We start from the raw sequence: 27652 nt of genomic DNA on the forward strand, positions 1-27652 counted from the left end.
AATCAAACGTGATACATTTCGTTCTATTTCTATTACTATGTTCCTGCATAATTCGATAAACCGATATAAAACGAAAAACACTGTGCGTCTATTATTTCCTTATCAAACGAAAGAAACTTTTCGCACGACCTAATATATATCTTCCCCCTTTCGATAATTTCAAGAGAAAAATAGACCATCTCGAGGATATATACGCTCGGGTTGGTAAGTATTAAGATGATTACGGAATTCGTAGGAAACATGACGATAAATGTTGTATTTTGCGACTCGATGTATCTATACGTAATAAATATTTGTTGAAACTATTTGCCATGATTGTTACGACACGGTAAATTATAATAATTATACGATGGCGTTCACAGTTTAACAACGTGAATTCGATCGAACGAATTTTAGATGAATAGATAGGAAACTGGCAAAATTTAAATCTGCATTGCGAAATCGTTTCTAGCGTGCGTGGAACGGAATAACAACGATTACAATACGGTAAGATGAATATTAAAATTGATTAAAATAACAGTCGCGATTAGTAAAACGTAAAATCGATTTTCATCGGCAACTGTTTTTGATAATATGTAATTTGACTCGTAGGATTGTTATACGTCGATGTGCTGTACAATGCTATACTTTGGAACAAAAAACGTAGAATCACGTGCGTTTCGGATTGCGCACGAGCGAATTTCCAGTTTTAATCGTAGAACGCAATTACATTCTCGATCCGTAGCAACCTCTCGCCACTTTCCATCCTCGCCCTTCCGCGCCAGAGAATGTCGGCGATCATTAGCGCGGATGCCCCGCAAATCATTAACGCGATTACGTTGTAACATAACAACGCCTGAAATCTATTGTACGCTTTCGAATGAAAAATGAAAGCACAATGAGAAACGGGCGTAAACACTGACGTAATTTCTAAACCAATCGGTTACCAACGAATGCCGCAACGAGGAAAAATATGAAAAATAAAACAAGATCGTAGGGAAGGCTTCTGCTTTCAGGAAGCAAATGGATTTCTCCGGGAAAGCAGGTTAATCGATAACAACGTTTCTGCCGTGTTTTTTATTTACGCTGCGTCGTCCCAGAAGTAGAATCAGCGCTGCGGCATTCACGGGACGTTTCAAAGTTTTTAACGATTCCAAAATGTTCGAGTACAGAAACGCGCTACATCGAAAGCGAAATGAAGGATTTATGGAGACGAAGGTGTGGTACGAAGAACTAAGAGGACCAACTAAGAAGAAGATAATTAAATGTAGGCAATATCGAAATTAATGGACGAATGTTTGATTTTCAATTTTCCTGCAAGTTGTTAATCATCGATTATCGATTATCAGTGATATAATTAACCGGCGGGCATGGAGTACCGAAATTGTTGGTAAACATAATATCCGGTGTTAAATCGCGTTAGAAGCATATAAAATTATGTTAATTATCGGTAAATCGAAGAGAAATTGTATCAAGAAAGGAGGAACGTTGTTTCACGGGAGTTTCTCGCGAAATTTAACGATCCACTTTACGTATAAGCGAGATCTCGTTCCGAAGTAATTCCGGTCGCTGGCAGTCCGATTAACGTTTTAATCCGATTACCAAAGTTTACTCAAACTCGCGTAGGATCGCCGCGAAGAAAACCTAGAGATTCGGTAATACGACAGAAATTTTCCGTTGGGACGTCTGGATTTCCGCCTTTCCGGCAAGTCTTAGTGTCTCGGCTAATTAATCCGCTAAATTAGTAGGTCGGAGAGCGAGTGTTCAGCAGAGCGTAGAGACCACGAGTACCAAAAAGACCGTCTCCGCTTCTCTGTAGCTGATACACGCGGCTGGCAAGGCTGCTGTAGTCGGGTTGCTCGCACCGAATACGCCTTCTACGAGAACGCGAGATCATTCGTGCTTGCGACTGCCGTGAAAATGCATAACTAAGTAAACGTGCTCGTGTTTCCGCTGTTGTGTGTGCACAGATGTATTCATGCTTACGCTCGCGATTGCGTTCGCTTTCGCGTTCATATTAGAGTTCGCACTCGCGTTCACGTTCGCGTTAACGCTGGCGTTAACGTTCACGTGCGAGCATCAAACGTAATAATGCCTTGTAACGAAACAACGTGGTTTCTGTCGCTTCTGGACACGTTTCCGGCCAACGCGCCACAGTAGGTGTCGGTAAAACGTGGCTGAAACAACCGGATAGAGAAGAGACGGCGTCTAAGCAGTGTCGTACCGAGCCTAGGCTTGTCTAACCCCGATTTCCTACCACTGTGTGTGTTGTGACGTCACGTGCGTTCAACACCCTCGCGTGGTCATCGATCTGCCATCACCCCTTACACCCTCGGACGATGAAGGTGTAACACGACCTACCGAGCATCTATTCCGTACGCCGGAATGGATACGCTACCGCTTTTTTTTTTCTCCCTTTCGATCCGTTAAAAAATCTCTCTACCTGTTTCTCCGATTTCATATCCGCGCTATCCGAATCCGGATATATACCGCGTTATCCTTTCGAACGATACGCCACAGACATTCCCAAGTTATATAAGCTGTACGAGTGAAATACCGTCGCATCGTTAAGGAGAAGTAGCTGTTCCGAACGATGGTATAGATGGAAGTTGGCTCTGATACGACTGACGCGAAAAAAACTTTCAGCCTCGCGATCTAGACGATATCTCGATTTTCTTCGATGCTTTCCGAACAGGACTACTCCGACTTTCACGCCCAACTTTCTTCTTTCGTTTCTGTCTCAAAACTTGGTCGAACTCTGCCGGAACAATGCTACTCGAGCATCTTGCAAGAAGTTCTCTTCTTCGTTCACACGTGGCTGTGAATAGCGCGTATGAAAATTCAAATAAACACGTAGTCGTACTATTTACATCGAATCGTTCTACAGATCGCCATACGTGCGATTATATCGTGCCAGTTGTTTCGCTTGATTCTCCGTTATTAATTCTCGAACGTCGGCGTTACATCTGCAATCGATTACAGTGACAAATCTTCCACGCGAGTCTCGTTCCTTCTGAGAAACAGCGGCATGTTTGATATTTCATCGACGTGTAGAATCGTTGGAAATGCGCAAACAGTTAGCAACTGCTAGTCATGAACTCTTAAACAGAGTTATTTGTATCGAGTCTTACCTCGAATACCAAAGTTTCGTAGAAATTAAATAATTTTCTTTTTGGTATCGGCGAAATTGTCGGAGAAATACGATTCTCTTATTTCTAGATTCCGTCATTAGTATCAGGCCTTATCGTCTTAGACAGAATCGTCTATAGAATCGATAGAAAGACGGTAATCGCTGATTATCACTTCTAATCAATCCTACGACACCTGATAGCCACATGACCTCGGGTCACTATCCATCGTTGGATATCTTGATCGCTCATTCGCGTAAGCACATTCTCTACCCTTCGTATCGTACAGGTTAAGTTTACGCCATGAATTATATCACAGCAAAGTAACGTCCAACTAATTTCCTTCCGACGAACATCTTAAAAACGCATCACCGCTGATAAATAACTTAAAAAAGACTTTGAAGAGCGAGCGAGCGAGAAAAAAGAGACGCTAAAAGGAAGGAAGCGCTTTTAAAAGAGAAATAATAATTGTTACGACATAGTTTAATAATAGAACGTAGATTCGTAGTTTGCTGATAAAGCTACAAATAATCTCCTTCGACTTCGATAAGAGAATTTGGCATCAAAGTTGCAAAGGTTGAAACCACGATTCCCTCCCAAATAAACATCTTCTAAGCTAAGTACCTGCTAGGAAATTTAGTATCGTTCCTCGAGTTCCCCACGATCTCTCTGGCGCTCGAGTATGCAACTCTAGAACATAGCCAAGCTTTCGCGAACATATCGCGATACTAGCGCAGTTACCTCCTAGCGATTCTCCAATATCGCAGAAATTGAAATACGTGGTACGAAGAGTTTTTTTCTTTTTTTTTACTGATTATCCTAATTAGATATCGTAGTTGGCGTTGTTTCCTTCGCGAAGCGATCAACTTTCCCTCGAATATTCGTTCCTCTACTAAATAATTAAACAATTTCCAGTGGATATTAGAGTAACCCAGAAACGATAATCGCGCGATTGAATTTAAGAGATGAAAATAGCCACATAAATGAATACTCTTGGCGAAACGGATATAACGAAGTCATAATAAATTAAAGTATTAAGTGGTTGTTAATTGATTTCTCTGCCAATAGTTAGCCGTATCGCGTATATCCTGGGTGCATGTATATGCACCCGTTTTAATCCGAAAACTGATAAACAGAAGACATTCTGAATTTCATGCCATAGGCATCATTTATAAAATTGTTATCGCCGTCTATCTATCGCTTTCTACGACATAGTAATTGCTATATCGGTTAAAATTATGCCGCAAAAGGAGAATTATAAAAAGGAAAGTGCCATCGAACGATCAATTGTTAACAAGTAACTTTATCTTTGCGTAGAAAATCAACGATCGTGTTGCTTATGGGTAACCTACGCTTTTCTCTATTTCGCATTTCGTGCAAAGAATCAATGTGACTTCTCAGCGTCTAATATATCCTTTGCATCAAAAGTACGTGACTAAACGTCTCGAGAGTAGAGGGAAAAATGGAACAATCGCTTAACCAGATCGAAGATTAGTTCTCAACAAGTGAAACGGCCGTAGGAAATTAGTTCGGAGGCAATTACTCCATGCACGCGTAAATCCCTTCCGATATGATTAGTGGAACGGAATAGCGGCCATTTCAAGATGCAGTTGCCTCGGGCAGCATAGAGATACAAATCTTCCGACGAGCAATGCGACGCAGAATACACAGAGCGCATATGACGCACACGTTACACGCGAGACACGCGCGACACAGTTTAGAACGCACTCGTACAGCGCACGTGTCTCGCTGCGTATATCGCGTGTGTCGGATAACTGAACGAGCAACGTAGCTGGAAAAGAGGAAAGTGTCGCTGTGACGAGAAAGTGGTAGGGAAAACTGGAAAGAAAAAGTAGGAATGGGACAAACGGCTCCAGAGGAGTTTAAAGAACCATTCGAGATTAAGAATCGACGGCAACTCGTTCGTAATCGCATCTGGGCTTTTGCGATCGATTTACGTCGAATTTCCAGCATGGTTATCCCGTGGGAAATCAGTTAGTTTCGTTCGTTTGAACGAAATTCGTGGTGATCGGAGGACGGTAAGGTGGTCTCTCGAATAGCTCGAATAATCGGTCACCGAACCGTTGAGGTCGATAGTCGATAGTCCATAGTTTATAGTCGATAGTCTACTAAACTTACGGGGAAAGTGCGCATTTTCAAACTTAACTCGAAAAAAATTTCGTTTCCAAGCGCGTTCATTTATTCGTATACGATCGAAAGTCGTTAACTCGAACCTCTATGGTTGAAAAATCTCTAAAAGACTGTAATTTCCTTCTGCCACTGCGTTGTCAACATTTTCACAAGGCGAGATATATATTTATAGTACCTCGAATTATTTGCCACGCGTTTACGTCCGCTCGAATTCACGAACAGGCCTAACTTCTGCAAGTCAAAGTTCGATCACCGCTGCTAAAATTCCTAAAACTTCAGACAGCAGACGTACGTGTACACTGCCACTCGTAAGTATGCGATTACTGATCCATTTCTACTAGCAGTACGTGAATATTCAATTAACGATAAATTAATAGATATACATATATATCGTATGAAATTTTAATTGTTTATTTAAAATCTCGTCAATGCTATATAATATTAAAATGTTTAATTATGAGTATTAAACGTTAGGATTGATCACGATAATCTGGCTATTAATTTCAAGTTGCTTGGCAACCAAACGAATTAATAATAACGTGTTAAATGACTAAACAACTTCGTAATGTTTAATACTTGTTATTATTTTTCATTACATATTAGAAGAAGACCTTTGAAGACACATTTTTAATTGTTAATTATTTCTAATTCGGGACTACGTTACATTCTGTGAAAAATAAGAACGGCAGTGTACTTGGTGTCTACGCTAAACGATTTGTTAAATCTCTGTAGTCTGAAGATTTTGACAAGGTGAAACCTCCACGAGCCGAAAACTTTCCCTCGGCGAATACACGCAGCAACATCGCGATATTATAAAAGTACGTGTCCAAGAGCTTTGTCCGAAATACTCGCGGGCTTATTATAAAATTATACCGTAAAATACGTGATTATGCGTTCGTGCCGCTAAGCATGCCGAGCAATTACGATCACGAGCATTACGCGACTTTTTATCACGGTTCGATCGGCCATCGAAAGAAAGGAAAACAAGCTGCGATCTTTGCATAATTACACGTTTTCGAATTGCGTTAAGGCAACGTACCGCTATTCCACTATTCTCGTAATTCTCGTGCCTGTGATAAGAAAAAGCAAAACTTCCTATCCAGTTAACACTCGATATGATCTGTGTCGTCTGTCATTTATCATATACGGAAAGGGATAAATGTGGAGAAACGCGGTCGCAATTTATCAATAGACTGCGGATTTCCATGCAAATTTATATCTCTGACGATATAATTAAAGAAAGTAGAACTCGGATAGAAAATGGTTTTACCCACCAGGTATTATAGAAAGCGCCATATTCTGTATATTCTGTATATTCAAATTTCCTATAAACGCATAAAAATTCGCGGTTTTATCAACGACCACCTATTCCCTTTACAGGTATCGACAAACAACGTGCTTTTTCCCAGAAAACTACAAATTTAGTTTTCGCAAACCGCCTGACGCATACTATACGCACATTCTCTCGCGCCAACTCGTAAAGACTGGGCTACCTTCGATTCACCTCATACACACACATAGGTGTAGTATGTTGCGCGTGGGCCAATAAAATACCGAAATGAAATTTTACAAACGCGTACAATAATTGCACGCGAATCGATATATCGTGCTGCCGCGAATTATATTGTAATTATTTAAATTAGTTAATTATTTAAATTGTACGTAAAAGCCGGCATAAAAGAGTATAGGAATAAATTACGTATGGCGAATCGAAGCGATAGAACGGGTTACACCGTGAGTGGTAAAGTGCTACGTAGAATCGCTAATTGATCCAGCAAAGGGTTCGTACTCTGCACGCACCAAGCAGCTGCTTCGGTTTCTTCAAATCGTTTTGCTTCGCCTTTTCAAGAATTCATCGTCGTAAGATCAGAGATTTCAGAATATGTAACGAATAGCTTTAATAAGCGTTTAAAGCTTTTTCAGAAGACGAACGAAGCATCTCGCGGAATATGTTTCGAAACGAAATAACGTAAGTAATAAATTAGCTACGACCATTTTCCTTCGCAAGGAGACAAATATCTTTTTAAACGTACCGCCAATGAATATACAGTTGTAAATTGTTACGACGAGGCCCTACATTCTACCTGCTATACTCGCGTGTATTTCTTCGTAATGCATACGTAGATGTATTCGTAATGCGATGAATTTTTCAACGGAACTACACGTCTATAAAAATACGCTTACATATTGTACGATAATTCGTTTTCGCGATCGAATCGCGTACAAGATTTTCGCAGAGCGGTGCATGAAAGTGCGATTTAATGGATAACGAACAATACGATTCTTTCAAAACATGATTTACGTAGGACACACTAGGAACAAGCATCTAAAAGCTTTCCTTGCATTGCCGGTGCTCGTGCAAAAGTTTGTAAAGTAATCAGAAACATGGAAAGAGACTGCTACACCACCCCCTCCTCCCACACACACACACACACACATTCCAACAAGTTTTAAACTCCACCCCCCGCAACTTCGCTACTCTTTCGTTATGCCGTCGTCTACGAACGACGAGAACGAAAACACATCTTCAGACTAAAGTTTTTCGGATTATATTTGACGTGCGCGCGAATTATTAATGCAAACTGTACAGCCGAAAGATGCTTTCGATTTATCCTACGCTCTGGCGTAAGGATAATGTGAATTTTAACACGCACGCTGCCTCGAGAAAAGCGTTTCCATATTTTTCGTAGGAAAATTTTACAAATGAATAGAAAGATTGTAAAAATTCGTTCGCATTGTAACGAAAGGCTGGTTCGTCTGGTTAGTCCCACTGTGTTTCTCGAGCGATATTTTGCGGTTCGTTCGCAAACAAAGTATAACATTTAATTTTCATTTCGTGTAATTATTTGAACTTTTTATGTATTACATCGCTCCAATTATAAAATGGTCAATGGTGATTTTATCGTCGACGAGTGGTGTACCTACACACCATGAAAATGGCCGTGCTGTTTAAATAATCTGCCGTAGAAAAAAATGAACTTCGTAGCAAGTTGTCGAGTTAGTGTCTCAAAATTGTTGACGCTAATTAAGTGAGCTATGCGAGGCTGAAATCGAAGCAGCAAGTCAGCAAACTTCGTTCGAGAGTTCGTTATACAAGTTATGTGCTTTCGTACAGCAGCGGATAACCAAACTCACGTAACGACTCTTAACGCGATGGTCTCCATACACTGAATGCAAAGTTCTTGCCTTGAGAAATACATATTCCGAGATGCTCACAATTTGTTGCACGAAGCATCAGACACGCGTGACAAACTTAGCCTCGCCGCGGCTTTCGTTCCAATTTCCTGTCCTGCTTTCGGTTTTCTCCAAGCTAGCAAATTATGCTTGGCTACTAGTTAGAAATATAGTCGACGACCTCGACTTTGCGTGTCGCAGGAAAATCAAATCTTTATTTTATTTTATATTTTATAACGTGAGACACGTACGAGCCTCAGAAAAGTGAAATCGACCAACTTTGGTTTCTTCGAGTTCTCGATTTACGTAATTGATATCTAATATTTCAAAGAACGAAAGGATTTTATTTTTAATTTAAAGGCCATGGATTTATTTATTACGAAGAAACGGATTAATTAACCGCGAATGACACGATTTTCAAAAATAATCCCGGCTATTGTTAACTTTTTTTTTTTGTATTGTTGTTTACCGAGCATGGCTTCTCAGCGACTCGTATGATGCGGATAGAATAAAATAAATAGGAAGTAAAAGCATTGAAAAGCGTACCAATTTCTAGCGGACCAAGTATCGGCAAGTATCAGAAATAATTTCTCTATATATTTGATGTATGGCGTGTCATTTATTAAAATAAATAAATAAAAAGAAAAAGATCTTAGCACTTGGTAATTAATAGTAAATTTACTACTTAGAGAATACGTAAAAGTTCATGTAATTAAGAAATAAATCATCCCTGTGAATTTCGCAATAAGGAATAAAAATCAAAGAAAAAAGCGCGACCACAAAAATTCAAAAATTAATTCTACAAATTACGTGGTCTTTCCATTTAAAGTAATAACACAGATGCTATAGCCACCTAGCGGTGGTAGGACAGTACTAATCGTCAGATATTAAAGATATGAAAATCACAATTCTCCGAAATTTAGACAGCACTTTTCAACTATTAAAGTTTGAAATAAAATATTTAAGAGTAACTTTACATTTGGTTTCTTGCCGATAGTTTGCTTAACTTAGATAATTATGTGGCGTGGTAAAAAGCGTTCGATTTCGACATGCTGGCGGCATCACACGGTGAACCATGGAATCGAATCTTGTTTATGAAGCGCGAGATGCCGCCATCGTGTCAAAATCGAACGCTTTTTCACAGGGTACGTAATTAGCAAAATGAAATATTTCAAAACAGCGTCGATATAACAACGATATTTCAACACAATAATCAAACTTTTTCGACTTTTAAATGTAATTTCCAAATTAACCCCCTGCCATACCATTCAACTCGAAAGGGAAAGGAACCGAAGCGGCGGAGACAGAGTGTCGAAACTTGAAACATGAAACCGTGTACCTGTATTTAGAAAAAAGGCACCATGCGGGACGTTTGTACTTGGCTCGAGATTAAGACCACGAGTGAGACTCGTGATATTCAGGTTTGGCTCAAAATTCTCATCACTACTCAGACTCGTAAAAGTATGGCAAGGGGTTAAAAACTAAACAGTTAGAAATAGTTTACAATTGGTCTTTTTCGATATTTTACCTAATTTTTTTACGAATTGTTTGAATTGTTCGATTTTGATATGGTGACGACATCTTGCGGCGAGTCAATGCTTGAACGTGAATAAAAGAATCAAGTTTTACTGATTCACCGCGAGATGCCGCTACCATATCAAAATCCAGTAATTCAAACAATTCGTAACTAACAAAATTAGGTAAAATATCGAAGCAAGACAATTGTAAACTATTTCTAACTGCTTGGTTCTTAATTTGAGAATTTCATTTAAAAGTCGAAAAATTTTTATCTTCGTACTCTAGACGCTACCTCGTGACTCTAGATCATTAAATAGCACTCTACTGCTAAGGGGTCTTCTATGTACAACAGAAAAATATGTACCACCTGTTCTTTGTTAAACAGTGATAATTAAGTGAAATTTTGCTAAGAAGAATGTAGATGTAAAAAGAAATATGTCCAAAGATATCTAGTTATATCTAGTTAAAAAATAGGAATGCAATAATACATTTACATTATCAATTATAATGTGTATAATATTTGCATAGAAAACATAGTTACTTACATTTTTGTAAGAACCTTTAACAAAACATGTGAAATATTGTAATTTGTTTTTAAAAACACGCTGTTGATTGTTTTAAAAATTTAAAATAATGAGTTTTAACATTTTAACATTAATAAGAATTGAAATTCTTATACAGTCTAATTATTATAAAAATTGGGAACCCAAAGTGAAAATTTTAAATATAGTAATTGGGACTTTAGCGATTTGCGAACCATGTTAAACGTTTTTATCGTATCGTAGTAGAAAAGAAATTGTTCAATATACAAAAGTATCTATGTTCCAGGAGAGGCCTTATCCCCTAGCGAGTCCTGCGACTCTACTACCGAAAGTTATAAATGTTAAAAAATGTTACAAAAGAAGATGTACAAAAAAATAAAACGAGAGAATATTAACACGTCCGTTAAAATTAATAAACTATGATTCTCCAAAGAATATTGAAAATATCACATAAAAATAAAATACTCTTTTTTTATAGAGGTTTTTTCTTTTTTTTTTTTTTTGATAAAGATATCCTATTTTCAAAACTACGAATGAATTATTACTTACTTACCATACATAAGGAAATATGTCCAGGATATAAAAAATATATAGTTAATATATTTGAAATATTATTATGCATTATGGAATATTTTCTATTATTGTCAAATATTTCTATGTATACTACATAATTAAATTGACGTATAAAAATTATCTTAAACTGAATATCTACTATTAGGGTTTCAAATATATTAATACATCATGGCGTGCATTTTTGTCCGTTAAATAAAACTGTGTAACAAGTAAAAATCGCAATGCGCAGCCATATTCAAACTTGGATTTGTCTTACCCCTTCTCCCCTGTAGCGTTGTTTCTCGAATATTCTCTTGAATTTTACGGCATCTTCTTAAATTTTGTGACATCCTTCTAATGCCTCGAACTTTCCCTCGCAATTTAATCTGTACAAAAAACAAGCAGAACATTAAAATAAATGTATAAAAAGAACAAATTGCAATTAATTATAAAAATGAAACAATGATCCAAATCGTATTGCGTCTTGAATGCTCGTTATAAGAGCTACCGGCAAATGTAACAACCAGAAGGATGATGAAGAAGAAAAAGATAATCAAATAATAGATTATAGTAAATTACGAATTAAAACGTACGTGAATTAAGCGTAGTTAACAGCAGCGTGTAGTTGAACGGCGAAGAATAATTATGAAACTGCTACGTATTAGAGAAATAGATACGTATCGCGAAGTGACAACACCACTACTAAACGCTCCGAGTTTGACATTACAATGACTCCCCGCGCCGCGGTCTGTCGAACGAATTTCGGTTAACGAGGAGAGGGGGGGTCCTCTAGCAAATCGAGCGTGTCACGTATCCAAATAAGAATCGTCAATCGTATCTGGAAAGGATATGTTTTCAATAGTGAGCATGTTATTCTTCAAGTAATACGTTAGATCGAAATACAGAGATGTGCGTGGAAAGATACATGCGTGAACTAATATAATTTTGAACTTATGGAATTGAAACATGAACACCTACGCTAGGTAATTTAGTATGTGTTTATATTATTACAAATACAATTTCTTTTACAATATTTTACAAACTATCTGTCAACTATACATGAAATACTTTTGTGGATATGGAGAAATCAATATTTTCATATAGATGCTTAAAATTCTGGCAAAAAAAGAACTAAATTTAGTTAATGAGCTTATATGTATTAGTAAGTAAATATTATTGTAAATATCAACTTGGTATTCATTAAGTTTTCCTTTTTGAGTTGTACACATAACGATACATACATATATTACTCTTACAAAGAAAGTAAAAAATTGTCTTATTTCAAATTCATTAACATCAACAAATTGATTAAAAGTATACAAGAATACTGTTTATTATTTATTTTAATATAGTTATCAGTATGTATATATATATATATATACTGATATTTCTCCTGACCTTTTTCCTCGTTATTCCATGTGTGGTCATTGTAAAATCTATAAATTTTAGTCATGAATTAAGACAAACGTATTGAAAGTTTTTGTATAGAATAAGAATAAATGCATATAATAAATAAGAAAACCAAATAAGTATGTGCATGTGATATATGTGCATTCGACAAAGAAGGCAATGGAAATTCTTTCTCGATACATCCATATATAGGTCTATATACCAAATGATTTTTAATAAAACTGTTAAAGTAAAAGTAGACAGAAATTTATGATTGATGGGTAAAGTTATATGTTGTTATATGTAGAAAAGTGCAACTGTATCATTGAATAATGTTTAGAGCAACGTTTCTCTGATAGTTTTGTCATTGTACTACAAGACATTAACAATATATGTTAAGAAGACAAATTTATGTGATTAGATAGTTTTAAATTAATAGTCTTTCACATATACTTGTGTCGATTCTAATTCATATCCTGGGTAGCTTCTAGCATTCTAAATAATTTTTGTATCGTCTCGTTCAGATCTTAATACATTGGCAGGTGCATGGTAATTTAAACGCAGTGCTTTGGAACAATTATATAATTAATAGTTCAGAGATTATTATAAATATGTCATGGTAACATTATGATGTGTCATGTTAATACGATTTAGAAGAACAATGTAATTTGCATCAAATTGAGGATATCAAAATATCATAAATATTTATAGATATTAACCCTTGTAACACTGAAAATGTTATCTGGTTGTATTAAATACTATACATATTATTATTTCATGGCTTTATTCATAATTAATTATTCATTAGATTATATACCTAACTACAAGATTAATATCTTTTAAACAGAAATTTTTATTTTGCTATATCCATAACTTTTTAACTATGGAAGAAACTATGGAAGAAAAAGTGATATGTGACTATATTTTTTATTTTGTTTCACGTGAATGGATGGTTAGACGGTTTCATAAAATCCCGCGGAATACCAGCTAGTGGGAAGCAAAGCAATATGGCCGCCCAGTACTAAAGCGCTATGCCGACTTTCTTGTCAGTTTCCTAATTATTGCCTTTTTTATATGTTTTACACGAATTTTTTAAATCAGTGCGTAGTAAATAGGTACAGTGTACGTTAGTTTACAATGTGAGGGTGGAAATTAGTTAATATCCATTTGGTCAACGTATATTCGAAACCAGTGGTGAGTGTTTTGCTATTCTGTACATAATCGTTGTTCTGCCTTTCCATGGTCGCTCTCTAAACAAGAGGGGTAATCATTTTGTTTACATCGTGTATCGAATTGTTTCCGCGAATCGTTATTAAATTGTGATACTTCACCACATATGATTATAGTTGAGGTATAATAATACGAATTACATGAAACGAGTGTAAGCAAGCATGCATCGCATGACAGTTAAGCGCGTCAGAACATATAACCTCTTGTATCTTACAATGCTTCCATTTGTGTCGTCGCAATTATTTGTCGTTTATTTCTGCGTTATCATTTTTCTTAACACGTCTTGTAAGCGTTTTCCTGTATTATATTGTATTTGTTATTTATCATTCAGAAATGATACTCCGTGTCTAGAGAACGTTCTGTTTTTCTTCGTCCTACGAATGCTCTGAAAGAAAAGTATCGATTTTGTAATGTTCCTAAATAGTCGTCTTTAGTACTAAATGTGTTAATAATTACGATGTATTTAGTTAATGTTATAACATTCGTAAATAGGGTTCATATTAGTAGATTTCCATTTCACGTTGTTCATTTTATTATTTCGCGTTACATTCATTTTCCTTTGACAACTGTATATTCGAATCGTGAACGCAAAGTTAAATCTTTTTTGCTTTTAATATTTGCTTATGTATTCACCTTTAAACATTTTTATATACTATACGTTATATAATATATCGTTTTGCGTCGTGTTTATACGAATAGAAAATAAAAGATATCGGAAATAGAATTAATTTCTCTAGATGTACGATAGTTTAAGTTTTTCAAATCTTAGTAATTGTTCTTACTAAATTAATTATTTTCGTTTATTTTCAGAATAAGGGGAAATAGGACCAGTATTGAGAAAGTACACAGGTGCGTATCAACAGAGCCATCCCAGGAGAGAATGCTCCAAAACATTCAAACTGCAAATAAATGTATGATTAATTTTTTTTTTTCATCATCCATTTATTACTCACATATTCAGTAACATGCACTTTTATGAAACGCGAACGCATTAGTTTTGTAAAAAAATACACGCAAGTATCGCGCGTATTGTTCTAATTTTTCGTCGGGTGATTTCTGATAAATCGACCACATAAATATTTCTATAAATCAGAATATTGGATAAGGATTATTTTGCAAATGAAATATTACGTCATAAGATTTATAAATTTACTTAGGTCGAGCAGTGCCATAAATCGTTACTAATTGGCGTTATTGATAAATTGTATTGTTGATATAAAATATTTTAATTGTATGATAAAGCATCAATAGTTTATTCTATTCGTGGAACTGGTTAATCTCAGTTATCGACGTTTCCGTGTACGTTACTGGATAATACGATAATTTTTATTACCACTAAAGTGTCATACAACTAATACCACACCGTAAAATCTCGACAATTAAAAGTTGTTTCCTTCTTATATAAAATAAAATCATTGTGCCATCGTTGTAGGATACCTAATCCGTATTACTTGGTAATTAATTAGTACTTTTGGATTGTTAAAGTATCGAGATTTTACAAAACAGATCTTTTATTTCTTTTTACGTGTTAATTCTTATTTCTATCTTACTAACCGTATGTTTGTACCTTCTTTTTTGCACTTAATTTATACATAATTAAGAAGGCAGTTTTTATGTATATTACTTTAATAATTCGATTAGAGTGTGTACAATACTTACAAACTATTGGCCTATTTTTTGTATCGTCATATTGAAACCGTTAGTTTTTCACTTGTTTGAACACATTTTTATACTCGTTTGTTTTTGAATTCAATTTTCTGCATCAACTGCAATTCAGTGTTCATTCATCAATCATAAACATATTTTAAAGTTATTGATAAGTATGTATTCCTTTCTTCGTACCTTTATTTGTACAAATTGTGATCCCTTCGTTCTCGAGCTATGCGATTTCCTTCTTATACATATCAATTTAATCGAATACACTTTTGCTTTGGGCTCCCATAACTAAATAACTAATTGTTATTTACAATACAGCAGTCCGATGGTATTTTCTATTAGCCTGGTATAAGGAAAATATTAGAAAACAATATTTTACGAAAGGAACGTAAGTAACGTACTTAGTTTGAGTTTCAGCAGATGAGAGATAAATCTAAAAAAAAGTGAAGAAGTAGTATTTTAAGTTTCAATATATTTGGAAATATGATAAAATATGAAATCGAAATATATTTCTTCGTTTTCTAACGATTGTTTTATTACCGCTTTATTATTATATATTGTAAAGTGCAAGAAACGAAGGTAAGTCTGTACCGACGTCTCACCACTTGCGTTACCGGCGAGAGATTCCGTTACCGACCGTGTAATAACCCGTTGCGGGTGCTGGTCACATGCTGTTTTATCAACTGAAAATTTACCTTTAATAGAAAATTTGCTGTTTAATCCTCGGTTGAACAATACGATATGAATATTTTCCAACGCTAGTTATACAGTGTATTTTTATATCTTTTGTTGTACTTGGTGTCCTCATTTTTGAATGGGATTAGGGCAAATAACCATAGTATATAATATCAGTTTAAGAAGGAAGACATTTAATAATTAGAACCATAAAATATAAGCAAGAAGTATTGTATGGAACGACCAAAAATGACAACGAATTAAGACCATTATTTTGACAATCGATTATAGCTTTTAGTTGTATATGGAGTTTGATTAAAGTCAACGCATGTACGGTTTCTGAGTAAAGGAATTGGTATTTCTCTTCGTAGCAGCAGAGTAAAGTGGAAGATTCGGAATAAAAATTAAGCATTGTAACTTGAATCACGTTGACTTATACAACATACTTCCGATCGCACATACTCTCACATTATTTCTAGTAGCTTAATCCATTATAACCCATTTTATCGTTTCTTTCAATTTTATATTTTTTACGTGTTATTTTTAAATTGAGGATAATAGTTCCGTCAGTTTGTTCCATTTACGTGTTTGCTTTTATGCGAATGTCATATAAACCATATGAATTTCGTCAATGATATAAAAAGTTTCGCAAAAATTTGTGGTTTCCAGTGTTATGTTTCATCGCACAGATATAAAATCAATACATGGTTTTTATTTAAACGAAGAATATCTTTTGCAAGTTTTGTAAATGTTCTTAATAGAAAAGTACTCGTTTTATTCCTGCAAGTTTATGTTCTTTTTGCTGTTGGAATTCAACTGTGATGTAGTAACGTTGTACCAGCAGAGTAGAACAAAATAAGAACAGTACAGAATGGAAAGTAACTGACCGCACACAAGCGAGCTTTTTTATTATCTCTTCCTTTTTTGTAGAGACCCCATTCGTTCATTAGACTCGAGCCGCTCGACGTTCACTGACCTAAGCTACACACTTCTAGCTTCCTCCAAGTACCTTCTGTAGTCTTTAGTGTGTCGTTTGTTTCTTGTATAATGATATTTAATATTTCACAACGAATCACGTTGCATTTTGTTTCATGAAGTGTTTTCTGTTTTCAGTCTTCTTTCTTCCTTTTCTTTATAAGCTGAAAGCGTATTAAAACCATCGTGTAGAGAGAGTTAACTGAAAAACTTTGAAATTTAGGGCAAATTATAAAAGTCAATACATGATTATGAAAATAACGCCGTTCTACGCGACTTTCGGCTTACCGAAAAAAATAAGAGAATTTGTTACTTGCGAGATAAGGTTTACTTGCTAAGTAAGTAACAATGGAGGGTGGAGAAGCACGAAGGAAAATATGCATAGAATGATCCAAAGATTTGCGAGAGTGTAGAAATAGGAGCGTATAGGTTGTAGTGATTTAATGATTTTAATGACTCTGCGATTACGTCGGCAACAGTCACGGCGGGTTAACAGGCGATAAATAAAATGTAGACACGAGTAGTGGCAACATGCGACGGTATGTTTCTTTCTGCCATAATTTCAATTTTCCTTTTCTTCTTTTTCTATCAGCCGTCAGAATGCCGTACCTTTATGTTCAAACGATTACACAGATATGCTCCGTCTTTTTACGGTATTTGACCGTGTATCTTTTATATCGTAGATAGTATAAGTATAACACGTAATAATCAAATAAACGTGCGTAGAAGATGGAAATTTAAAGTAGGAGAATTGGGATAGGCAATGAAAAGAGCGCGTTTATGCTCTTAGATTCTTTAGGAAAACGTTAAAAGATTCGAAGCACATATAGTCGCGAATTGCGGTAAAACCTGAACCGAGACATCGTGTAACTAGTGCCCGAGGCTGATGCTTCAGTACTGGCTGGGGGTCTCTTGGTTTGTCAAGTAATCCCACTCTTACCTTTTCTAGCCCCATCGTTTTCACCCGCTTTTGCCTCTCATCTTTCTTTCTTTTAAGAGCTTCCCGAGTCTCTGATATTTCTTGTTTTACTCTCATTACCTTTTTCTTCGTCGCCCATCGTAACTCTTTGTTACTGATTTGCGTGCTAATTAATTAAGAACTCTTCCAAGAAAGAGTGATTTCGAGGTGGCAAGAGAAAATATTCCTTCGAAGTTTGTTCATTTTTCACGATTTTCGACAGCGTAGCATGTCCCTAGATCGCGTCTATGTGCTTTTAAATATTAGAACGTTCTTCCTTTTTCTTCATTTGCCTTTCCAATTACTTTTCTTCTCGTTTATTTTATCATATTCTTTTCCTACTACGATTAATCATTCAATAGCAAAAAGGTATATACCGATATTTTTGAATGTTTCATTATTGCGTAAATTTAACACGAAGGCGGCACGTTCGCATTGGATATCTGATAGAATAATCGATGGACGAGAAACAGGCGAATTTAGAGCGATACGCAAAGAGAATTTCGTAAAGGAATATATTGGTAAACGAATGTATGTATAATAGAAGGTTCGACGATCAAGTTGTTGAAACGTAACATTTTTGGAATTATTCCGCGGAAGTAACGGTGTACAAAAATCATGGTCGAAAACAGTGGCACCAACGTACGTGCTCTATCGTATTGTAACGCGCGAAATATATCCAGTTTACGTGAAACGTTGTACGTTGATATTCGCGATACAAGGTAAACTACACGTACTACTAATGGCTACTAACATATCACGCGCTGTACTTCCCTTGAATTGTATTTTAATGTCGGCTGAAAATCGTCAAATTCGTTGAAAGTACGAATTTAATAATATTTAGGTGTATCGTGGTGAGATGCTTGAACAGAGTAAAATTTCAATAAAGTCGAGACACGGTTAAGCGCAAGTCGATTTTAGATGATTTTGAATCGTCGAGCGATCGATTACTCCGAACATTGCCAGTACTGTCCAGTGAGCGAACAATGGACATTACCTCTGATTAGGACATGCAACTGACACCGCGTACGTAACCTACTCTGTATTCGTGGAGGGCACAGAAGGTAGTACGTTCATGGTGATCCAAGGACCTGGTTCCATAATAGTATTAGCGGAACGGCAGTGCTCACGGTAGAACGCCTAGGAACCATGCAATCATTGGCACGCGAGAGTGCGTCCTGTTATTGCTAGTGATAAGGACTACAATCGAGGCACCAACCGACTACTGACCGGCTGGTTTCCAACCTTAAATCGCTCGAATAGACCTGCTTTGTGCTCGATGATGGAAGAACGTTTTCTGCGAGTATTATGTTTGCGTCATGATAGGAAACAACAACAGGAACGATTATGTTGAGCGCGTAGTTACACGAGAAACGAAGTTGGTTAGACTGACCGGAATTTACTTACCGTGGCAAATTGATAATACCCGAGTGCAGTAGCACGTACGTAGCGAGGCTGCTGAAACACGTACGCGCGAAGTTGATGTGATTTAGTCAGAGGAGCTATGGCCAATGGATTTCATTTTCCCAAGTCGGTACCTTCTCCTATGTTTCTACGTTTCGAATAATATCGCCGTTCTGCTTTTAGTTTGAACGTAATAAAAGCAATTTCTGCGGTGTGAAATAGCGCGGAAGTCGAGGGATTTCTACTCGTTTCTCTCTCGGACGATTTTTCGTCGTCGTTGGACCGATGGGAATGTTGCTCGATCGATTGATAATCGTCGATAATCGCTCGCTCGTGTCGTTCCGAGTATCATCGGGCTGCACACACGCGTTCACATATATACTTATTTATGATCATGGAGACGTATGTATTCCAGACGGGTAAAAGGCGGGGTGGTAAATTTCAAGGCACACCCCTGAAACGTACCCAGTACACGTATGAAAGTGCAATAAAGAAAAGTGGCGTTCGTGCTCGGCTGAAACGCGCCGCCGTATACTCTTTCTCGACAATTTATTTTCGATCAGGGTGGCCATTGCTGATTAGCGCGACAATGCCAGCTTTGTTCAACGATTAACGACGTTTTATCCAATTCCTCCCATTCCGTGTACCCTCCTTGTTCCGATAATCGTACATTCGAATCCGGATAAGATTTAAAGGGCCATTTCCTCCGACTTACGAGACGGATCAACCGTATGCAACTCTTTTCATTAAATTCTTATTATGCTATTATTTACGATAGCTTTCCATAAGAAAAATTGTCGCGGATGTCGGTTCGCTTCTTTCGTCGTAGTATTTTCTTCGAATCAAATATTCCACGTATTTGCGATATAAGAGATAGATAGATCGAAATAGAAAATCTATCGATCCATTCCGAAGCTTTTCTCCTTTCGACACTCTGATTAAGGCGGGATCGCTGAATATTTTCAGCTTTTATTCTGCCAGGATTCTGTTAGTACGAAACCCTGGATGTTTCGTAGCATAAGATGTTATGCATGGTTTTTTCGTTCGATAATAAAACCGCCCGTTAGGGATATCTTTATCCCGAGAGGAAGTACATACTTTGTGCTCTTTACTCTAGCTCGGAAGAACGGAATTCTTCGGAGAGGTTTCTTCCTTCTACCGTTCTTAGGAGTATCACGGAAACCTACTACAGACTTGGTTCACGAGGTGTCCTACATTAAAGATGGTGTTGAGTTGTTTGCTCCACTTTTGGCTCTCACGTCCTTTTCCTCCTTTTCTTCGCCGACATTTTTCCTTGTATATCATTGCGCTCTGAAAATATTTTTCTCCATGTAGCTAAGTACATATTACCGTCTTCTTTATCCTAATGTCAAATATTTCCCAATTATAGCACTTTAAATATCGTTTCTTTAATGCTTCGTAATTATTTCTTTCACAGTTTATAATTACATACTCGTGAAGGAAGAAAAATGACTACGTTATTTCTTGGAAATATTAATTAGACTTGGGAAAAAGGAAGAAACGAAAGAGAAATGGAGTAATGTTCGGAAGCGTTGATTGGCGACTAATCGTAAAACAGGTCGGGAAAGCTCGGAGAAGCTTGGAAAATTGTGCTAAACTCATAGTCGGTAGCACGGCCGTTAGAGATGGGGAAGGATTAAAGGCTCTTCTTTCGAATTTCACGTCAGTCAGCTGTACGCCGAGATAATCCGGAGCGGTGTGTATTCGCGAGGCGCGTATAAAATAAAGATCCGTCGCTGTCGAGCTCTTTTCTCGTTTCCCGCTTAATAACGCTTAATAAACGGCAACCGATGTCACGCGAGACGTGCGCGCTTTCCTCTTTTCTCTTTCACCCGCTTCTGTTCCTTGCTTCCCCACTTTTATACGAGCAATGAAACGGATTAAGCTCTTTACGCTTGTGCCTGTGGCACGTGCGACAAGGGGAAAGACCGAACAAGGAAAGAAAGAGTGACAGAGTTCGCGAGTCGCGAATGTTTCCAACCCCTCTCGTAATTCAAGTTAGATTTTCTACATCGAAGGCTGCAATTTTGACATAAATGTTTCGTGATTTCGAAATAAATAAAGGAAAGAAAGAGAGAGAGAGAGAGAGAGAGAGAGAGAGATTTCATAGGTTAAACACGGCTGGAAAATTGATTCTCTTGTTCGCGCAAACCGTATCGCGTTAATTACTTTAATTAATTGTGATCATACTGCTAGAGTAAGAAGGTAACGAAATTGATTCACGCGCAACTATCTCTCGCAACTTTCGACTTGGTAAGTTCTCGGGCGAGAAGTTCTTCTTTTAGTTCCGTCCGAGAAGCAGCAGCAGCAGCAGCAGCAGCCGCCATTTATTCGAGTAGACTTTCTTCGACGATTAATTAACGTCGCGAGTAAGAAATAGACCAGGGATGCTAAACAGGGACAGTTTCATTATTATAAAGGAATTATGCTTTAGCAATTGGCTTTTGCTTCGATAATCGATTTTCTGAATGCGAGCCACGCGTTTGGAAGTATATTCGGAGTAAATTCTGGAAACTACACGAAACTTTTGTTTCGCGTTTTTAATCTAAAGTCTCTACTTTGCGCAGTCGCTTCTGTTATCGGTTCGTTGTTGGAATGAATGGTTTATCGATTAATTTGCTCTTCTCGCACGTTGTACGTGAAAGCAAGTAATTTGCTTCTACGGCGATGTAATTATCGTTTATTTTGAGAGGCTTACTTCAATACTCCGGGGAAATATTCCTCGTTAAATTTATTTGGTGTATAACCTTTCAAGGTAGGAAGATATTTGACAACAAACCAAAGTACCAGGTGTTTCGCGCACGACTAAACCACAAGCCGTCAGTACGACCAATTAAACGAGGCTCTAATAATTTAACCACATGTCGTTGCCCTGCCCAGATTTAGCCGTGATAACGCTATAGCATTCGACCTCTTCTATGCAACCAACTCGGTGGCCACAGTGAGGGTGTCCGGTTGGTTGCCATTGGCCACCGATCCCAAGGGACATTTTATGCTAACGTTATGGCATACTAATAATAACTTGCTGTCACATTTTAGGAATCTTAATAATCATACGTGCTGGCTGACTCACGCGAAATTAGCGAACACGTAACACATTTTCGGACGCATAAAGTCGTGTCAAGATAAAAGTATAATTATTTGATAGAAGCGAAAGTATAATTACTTCGTAATATAGTTACCCTAGTATAGTTGTGTAACACCTACGTTCACCCTAATAGTCTATATATAGTTTTTTTTTTGTCTTTGGATTTTGGTTTAGAATATCTTATTTGCTGGTTTTAGCCGGGACAACGAATTTCTATAGAAAAGATTTGAGCAATAAAATTGACGATCTTCTTTAAACGCATCGAAGGATTAATCAATTTGGTTTGCTTGACGAACAGTAAGACCTATGAATACTCTGTCGACATTGCCAAGCTTAGCGATAGTCCTTCAATAAGCGTCCATTCGATTAATCAGTGTCTCCTCGGGTCGATAGTACAGAATTGAGGAGATTAAAGTGATCCTCAAAATCGATGGTATTCTGCATAATACCGTAGACAAGATATAGCGTAGATCTAATTGCATTTTTGTGTCGCAGGATTTCGAGATTTTCACGGCCATTTATTGGCTTTGCATTGTCTCGTAGCTTTCATCGTTAACGTATTTGAAAATAATTTGAAAATAAATCGTCCGTTAACATTCTTTCACATTACAGCGTTGTGTATTATTTTCATCGCGGTCTGAAGTATCTTTAGAAATACGTGATAATTTTCACGTGTACAATGCACGAAATTACTTAAAATTATGACCAAATAAATCAGTGTTTTATTATAAATGCATATTCATGTAAATGTTACAGAAGCTTTTATAGATTTCCAGTCTAGAAGTAAATTCGGGTACTTGAAACATGCATTAGAGAAATTTTTGATTTAGTACGTAGTTCTTAGCTTGGTATTGCTTTCCAAAGAGTAATTTTTAGAAAATAATACCAATTTCCAAGACCCACCACGAGGAGGTGACTACGTTCGGGTCTCGTTTATAATTTAAATTTTTTCTAGGAATAGAATGCAGTAAGATAAAATAAATCGTTTACTTAACGTTTAATAGCTATTAGATTTCTTATTTACGTCTCTAAGTTGATTCGATTAAATTCACGGCAAATGCGGAAGGGTTGATGTATAATTTTGGTAAATAATAATTGGCAAATTTATCGCGAGTGTGTCCAATCCTGTTTGTTATAACGTTTCGTTGGATTAATTGTAATGTTAGTTAATTCGTTATTTTCATTTGCGTTCGTGGCTACTTTTTCGCTTATTTCTTTCGCGTTTCTATGGATATTCTGTTTCAGACATACGTTTCATTGGTGTGCACACTCAAAGAGCAGAGTGTTATTCTAGTAACGAGTACATACATTCTTTTCTCTTGGTTTATGCGATAGCGACGCGTACGAAAACTATTTTATGGCATCCTAGCTGGATTCTTGTAGAATTCTGTAACTGTACATTTTCATACAGCGCCCGTCTCTTTTCCTCCTTTTTTTCCCCCCATCTTTTTCCCTTTGCTCAAACGAATACCTACATCTGGTTGGAGTTTGGTAGGGTCCTGGTGCGGCTTTATATTTTGCTCTCTTCACGCGTGACGTCATCACCGGAATACGTGAGTCGCTTTACGAATGGCAGGACAACACGTAAAACCGTGGAAGCCGTGGAAACCGTGGCATCAACGAGCGTAACGAGAACTACCCTACTAAGCCACGAAGGGATTTCATTCCGAAAGGAAACGTCTAAGGGGAGATTTACCCAGTTACGAATAAATTTTTCGAGCCGACGGAAACCGGCATTTACTCTTTGCATTGACTTCGGGGAAATTCAATCTGGTATCGGTGAATTAATGTTATAAGAAGAAAAAGACAAGAGGAAGATACTATCCTAAAGAAAGAACGCCGTGTTCGCGACGATGGTTAGAGAACGATGATGAAACTCGTACAAGAGCTCGTTGAGAAATAAGGTAGATCGTATCTCTTTCCCCTGCTACAGGATCAATCGAAGGTACGTGCTTAAAGCCGTGGGTTAGCTTGTATGGAAGTTGACGAACGAAGATAGAGGCGGGAAAACTTAAGAAAATGAATGGGTTTTAATATCGCGAGCTTTGCGAAACTAGGAAGTTGTAGTTGGACAGAAAATGCAGACTCGCTAAGCTTTACAGATTGTGGGTTCAAGACTCGGTCGAGTAAATCATGGCATCCTATGTCCGTCAGTTCGTACTTTAAGACATGCTAGGACGCAGCTGCCTCGTTACTCTGCCGGATCGTCCCGAGGGATTAGCGATACTTCAATAAACTCTACTACGCTCACCGCCATCGCTCCGACCAGTAGTCTATGGCGTGTGTGCATAAGCAGAGAGGAGATGGTGTTTTTTTTTTTCTAGTCCCTTTCACGGCGGTCGTACGATTTCGCCCGATGTAGAGTATTTTAAATAGAATGTGTTTTAGAACAAAGAATACTTTTTAGCTAGCGCTAGGTTAGCACCGGGCTCTCGTTTGCTTGTTTATGTGTTTGCGACTGAACCAAACTTACGTTTTTCCTTGAAAATATTCGACGAAATATTCGAACGACTTGAGAATTGTCTGTTCGTGCCCTTTGCCTGCAGACAAGAAAAAGCGTCGAAAGAAGAAGAGTCAAGTCTCGTGCTAAGTAGTGAAGATCGTGCATTCTACAAACGAAACTAATATTCAGCGTGCTAGGTTGATAAAAAAGGCTGTATAGGAGAGAAAGAGAAAGAAGAAAGAAAGAGTGCAATTGGAAGACAATACCGAGCAGTTTCCGGAAAATCTTGAATAACTGCAGTTTCCTGTGCCGTAGGTTTATTGCATTGTTTTATTACTCAAACTCTCTATAGGTAAAAAGAGTCGGAATATTTGAAGGATCTTCGATCCTTGCTTTTTTTCTTCGTTACTTGAGTAGTCTACTGTAGTTCCACCTAATTTATGGTTTTAAAGTTAACTCGCTCTAAACTTACTCTGGTTAATGGTTTGTCTTTTCTGCTCGATCCTTTCATCTAGCAATTTTTCTTCCATATTTCGTTATGAGAGTAGCAAAGGAAATAAAACTAGTTTCATCGTTATCGTACTCTCTTACATAGTCGTTGTGTGTAATATCGTAAATTTATGTATTATGTATACGTGGGCACACTTACAGAATGAAATTTTGACTATTATTTCGTCGAAATTCAAAGACCTCTGTCTTTTTTTAATCAAGGTCCGCTTGTTTGTAAGAATCGAAGCTTTCTATACATCTGTCTCTATTTGTTCACCTAGCACGATGTTTCCCGCTTTTCTTGTCTCTGGGGATCTACGTGGATTTAGTATGATTGACAGCGAGGATTAACCAAATTAACCTACACCACAGATTATTAAATTCTCCGAAGGTTTGGGAAACGTAGGAAAAAGCAAGATGGGGTCTCGCAGTTGGATGAAGTTTTTGGAAGTGTAAGAGTATAATAGAGGATCGTGCGTGTAACGATCAACGTAGTCGATCGTTTCTTTCGCAAAACTATCGCGAACGTTAATCGCGTGTTTTTCGTGAAAAGTTGTATCGATATTTCCTGTTATTTTGCAAAGAATAACTTAATAGCAACGTGTGCTGTACTCTCTTTTTAACTGCGAAATTAGGATTCTGGGAATTTGGAAACAGAGAGCAGATAGTTGCTCAAAGCCAGGTAGATGTTTGACCTGCAGGCAGGTACGATCAACAGAACCCGCAGTTTACATAGGTGTGTAACATTAGCCGACTCTGAGTAAATATGCATGCTTGCAGCACACCTGATTGAGTTACTCTATAAAGTCTAGATACTCGCATGACGTGTGTCAGTGTAGACGAAACTCTAAAGACTGAACATTGATTGTTCTCTATCTGGAAATTAAATCATGGTTACCGACGATTTCTTACTAACATTCGTCGTCGTTAATACTAACGATCTATCGATAGAACGATCAATGCATGTATATCGCCGTTGATTCATTTTCCTCTCACAAAACGTCAAACAACCACCTTTGAATTTAGACGTTTCGTTCGTTTCGTATTCCTCTTGTACGTTTCAACTCAACGAAAGCAACGGCATTTGACGTTGAATTGTTACGTACGCTTGGTAAACACAAGGTCGTTATCAACACTGAGAGCTAAGTCTCGTTAACCATTCCTAACAGGCGAATACGAAGCATCCTAGCATTGGATTTGATGCCTTGTTCGAGAATCTCTATTACCTACGTGATGTCTGGAGACATTTGCTAACCCGTGCGATACACAGTCAGATAACACGCGAACGAGAGGTTCGCTCGAAGGAATGGCGGAAGGACGTCGGGGGCAATGCTACCAAATGTTTCACAATGTACGCCGACCCATGTATGTACCAATTTAGTACGCACATACACGTTTATCTGCTTCTCTCGTTCGCGTCTTCTACTGCTACATTATTTATGATTAGACGTTTCTCATTATCGTCGTACTATTTCGGTGAATATATATATATATATATCTCACTCTTTCTTCCTTGTTTTATCTGCTAAAGAACGCAATACCCGAATGCGAGATCGAATAACTCTATTAAAAATCGTTAATAGCTTAACGAAAATTTCTACTGCGGGGCGATCTGTATGTAGTCTACATATATGTTCGTTAATGAATCGACGAATTCCATTTTTAACAAAGAGGAATTTTATAAAAGATTCAAATCCATTTAAATTTCGTATTACACGTTTCGGTAATCTTGTGCTATAATTTTACAACGCAGTACTTTATAATGTAATATTTTACAACGTTTGATTCTTTTTTCCACTCTGTCCAGTACGAATTATTTCTTGTTAGTTTCTTTGTACACTATGTAGTAAAATATTTTATTATATATCGGAACTGGGATGCGATATCTTTCAATGATTGAAACGTAAGTTGCAAATACGAGGGGAACGTAGGATTACAGGATCACATAATACGCTGAGAGTTTATTAGGCGCCCTGCTGCGATCTTTATTAGTCTTCTCTATTTCCTTCATAAACGGAGCTGTGCGTGCACCGATATTTGAATTTGTGCACCATACGTATAGCTAGACAGGAACCCGCAGCGTACATCAAAGTTCAGACACCTAAAGCGTGTTCATTTCTCACTATGGAAGTTTGCGTCCGTGACAAGAAGAGCCATGGGTTCATTGTTAATCGCGCGAATATGAGCCGAAGGATTTTGTTTCGAGCGTTCAAATATGTAGAACGCTTTTATTTAATAAAAATATTTTCTTGTTAAAAATCTCGTAATTTTACTTGATTA

General features: G+C 37.2%; 2 protein-coding genes across 19 annotated transcripts in view; one reads left to right on the forward strand and one right to left on the reverse strand.

Moving 5' to 3' along the window:
- LOC117232802 overlaps positions 1-11777 on the reverse strand; it is a 143119-nt gene extending 131342 nt beyond the window's left edge. Inside the window, exons 1-2 of one of the 2 annotated variants that reach the window (XM_033492461.1) lie at positions 11638-11768; positions 11322-11430 (exon numbers count right to left, since the gene is read on the reverse strand). The gene's annotated coding sequence lies outside the window, so the exon portion shown is untranslated. Of the gene's footprint in view, positions 1-11321; positions 11431-11637 lie in introns of both variants that reach the window. The other variant, XM_033492470.1, reaches the window with a different exon arrangement.
- The window catches only part of LOC117232714 (tyrosine-protein phosphatase Lar), a 278813-nt gene that overhangs the window by 56633 nt on the left and 194528 nt on the right, over positions 1-27652 (forward strand). For 10 of the 17 annotated variants that reach the window (XM_033492295.1, XM_033492328.1, XM_033492410.1 and 7 more), the window contains exons 1-3: positions 13410-13627; positions 14474-14512; positions 26542-26737. In XM_033492295.1, coding sequence (XP_033348186.1) covers positions 26702-26737 — 36 coding nt within the window. In that variant the 5' untranslated portion in view covers positions 13410-13627; positions 14474-14512; positions 26542-26701. Of the gene's footprint in view, positions 1-11987; positions 12028-13409; positions 13628-14473; positions 14575-26541; positions 26738-27652 lie in introns of those variants that run through there. The other 7 variants (XM_033492320.1, XM_033492311.1, XM_033492399.1 and 4 more) reach the window with 7 other exon arrangements.

Source organism: Bombus vosnesenskii, unplaced genomic scaffold (assembly GCF_011952255.1).
Source record: "Bombus vosnesenskii isolate JDL3184/JDL3185 unplaced genomic scaffold, Bvos_JDL3184-5_v1.1 scf7180000013263, whole genome shotgun sequence".
In the NCBI taxonomy this organism is placed as follows: domain Eukaryota; kingdom Metazoa; phylum Arthropoda; class Insecta; order Hymenoptera; family Apidae; genus Bombus; species Bombus vosnesenskii.